Below are 1,839 nucleotides of genomic sequence, written 5' to 3'. Positions count from 1 at the left end.
CTCTCTCTCTCTAAAGTAAATCAATATTTTTTTAAAAGATTTTATTTATTTATTTGACAGTGATCACCAGTAGGAAGAGAGGCAGCCAGAGAGAGAGGAGGAGAAGCAGGCTCCCTGCTGAGCAGAGAGTTCCACCTGGGACTCGATTCAGGATCCTGAGATCATGATCTGAGCCGAAGGCAGAGGCCTAACCCACTGAGCCACCCAGGTGCCCCTAAAATAAATCAATCTTAAAAAAAAAAAAAAAAAAGACACTCAGAATTGTCCTTGGCCCTCTGCCTCACTCCGACTCAGAGAGTAACTGAATGTGGCGCCCCGCCCCTCGCCCGCCCCTCCCTGAGTGACCACGCCCCACTCGCCTAACGGATCCAACCTCCCAACGCCAGAGTAACGGACCTCATTCCAGCGCCATCCCGGAGAACACCGCAAGGTTTACTTCTTCACCTAGCTTGAAAGCACACCGCGGACCTGTCGCCACCGCCTTTAACCCCACAGCTTTCATTTTGCACCGCGGTCACCTTCGCCGTGGTGCCCGGGCCGCCAGCCATGGCCACCCCGCTGCTCTCCCAAGTGCGCCAGAACTACCACCCCGACTGCGAGGCCGCCGTCAACAGCCAGATCAGCCTGGAGCTCTACGCCTCCTACGTGTACCTGTCCATGGCCTTCTACTTCGACCGCGACGACGTGGCCTTGAAGCACTTCGCCCGCTTCTTCATGCGCCGCTCCCGCAAGGAGACCCAGCACGCCGAGAAGCTGATGGAGCTGCAGAACCAGCGCGGGGGCCGCCTCCGCCTCCGCGACATCAAGAAGCCGGACCGCGACGACTGGGAGGGCGGCCTGAAGGCCATGGAGAGCGCCCTGCACCTGGAGAAGAGCGTGAACCAGAGCCTGCTCGACCTGCACCAGCTGGCCACCGACAAGAACGACGCCCAGCTGTGCGACTTCCTGGAGAGCCACTACCTGCACCAGCAAGTCGAGGCCATCAAAGAGCTGGGGGGCTATGTCACCAGCCTGCGCAAGATGGGGGCCCCCGAAGCCGGCCTGGCAGAGTACCTGTTTGACAAGCTCACCCTGGGCGACAGCGACAAAAAGTACTGAGTTGGGACTGTTTTCCCCATAGCCCCAGGCCGCATGGTGACTTCGCCTGGTCACCATGCTGAGCATGCGTATTGCAGTATTGCCTTTGCAAAAAATTCCAGTTTTTTTCTTCCTGTTCTGCCATAAATAAATAAAGTTGTTTGGTTTCAATAAAGTTATTTGGCTCTTAAATAAATAAAGGTCTCTGATTCGTGTGTGCAAATGTGTGCCCTTTAAAATTTGTAAGCAGGTGTCCAGGAGTCTCTCCACCCACCCAACCCTATCCACATATAGCTCAGGATCTTGGGAGATGGAGGGGGAAGGTATTCCATGGGACCTTGGAAAAAACAAATCAATCTTTCCCTGATAAACAATGTGAGGGTGGGGTGGGGTGAGATGAGGTGGGTGGTCTGGGGCCTTGGTGTCTGTGGGTGCATGTGTATGATAAAAGCATTAAAAAAAAAAAAAAAGCCCACGGTCTAGAATTCATCATAGTAGTTGCCCCTGGGGAAGAAGGGCAGGAAGTGGGATTGCACAGGGATGCACCCTGGGCTACAGTGATAATGGGAAGGGAGCCCTATGGTTAATTTCCCCCAGGGACACGGGTGTGACAAAGTAAAGTAACAATGGCATTTTGCAAATCTCAGTCCTTTTATTTACATTATTGTATTTTACTTTTGTAAGAGCCTCAGGAAGTAAGAAAGGCAGGCTTTATGACCGTGTCTTAACAAGTGAGGAAAAGGGAGGCCATGCAAATAAGAA

At 52.9% G+C, this 1,839-nt stretch overlaps 1 protein-coding gene across 1 annotated transcript; it reads left to right on the top strand.

Moving 5' to 3' along the window:
* The first annotated feature begins 387 nt into the window (after positions 1 to 387).
* Positions 388 to 1,231, top strand: LOC101689734 (ferritin heavy chain-like). Its single transcript, XM_045089216.1, has one exon. The coding sequence runs from the start codon at positions 547 to 549 to the stop codon at positions 1,096 to 1,098; it is 552 nt and encodes a 183-aa protein (XP_044945151.1). The 5' UTR covers positions 388 to 546; the 3' UTR covers positions 1,099 to 1,231.
* The last annotated feature ends 608 nt before the right edge of the window (positions 1,232 to 1,839 follow it).

The sequence above is a fragment of the Mustela putorius genome, unplaced genomic scaffold, assembly GCF_011764305.1.
Source record: "Mustela putorius furo isolate JIRA1106 unplaced genomic scaffold, ASM1176430v1.1 tig00003836_pilon_pilon_pilon, whole genome shotgun sequence".
NCBI lineage: Eukaryota > Metazoa > Chordata > Mammalia > Carnivora > Mustelidae > Mustela > Mustela putorius.
The sequence above is the reverse complement of the archived record's forward strand: the minus strand, read 5'-3'. Positions and strand labels throughout refer to the sequence as shown.

Coding starts and splice junctions, on each gene's coding strand:
- LOC101689734 (XM_045089216.1), top strand. CDS start 547: ATGGCCACCCCGCTGCTCTCCCAAGTGCGCCAGAACTACCACCCCGAC.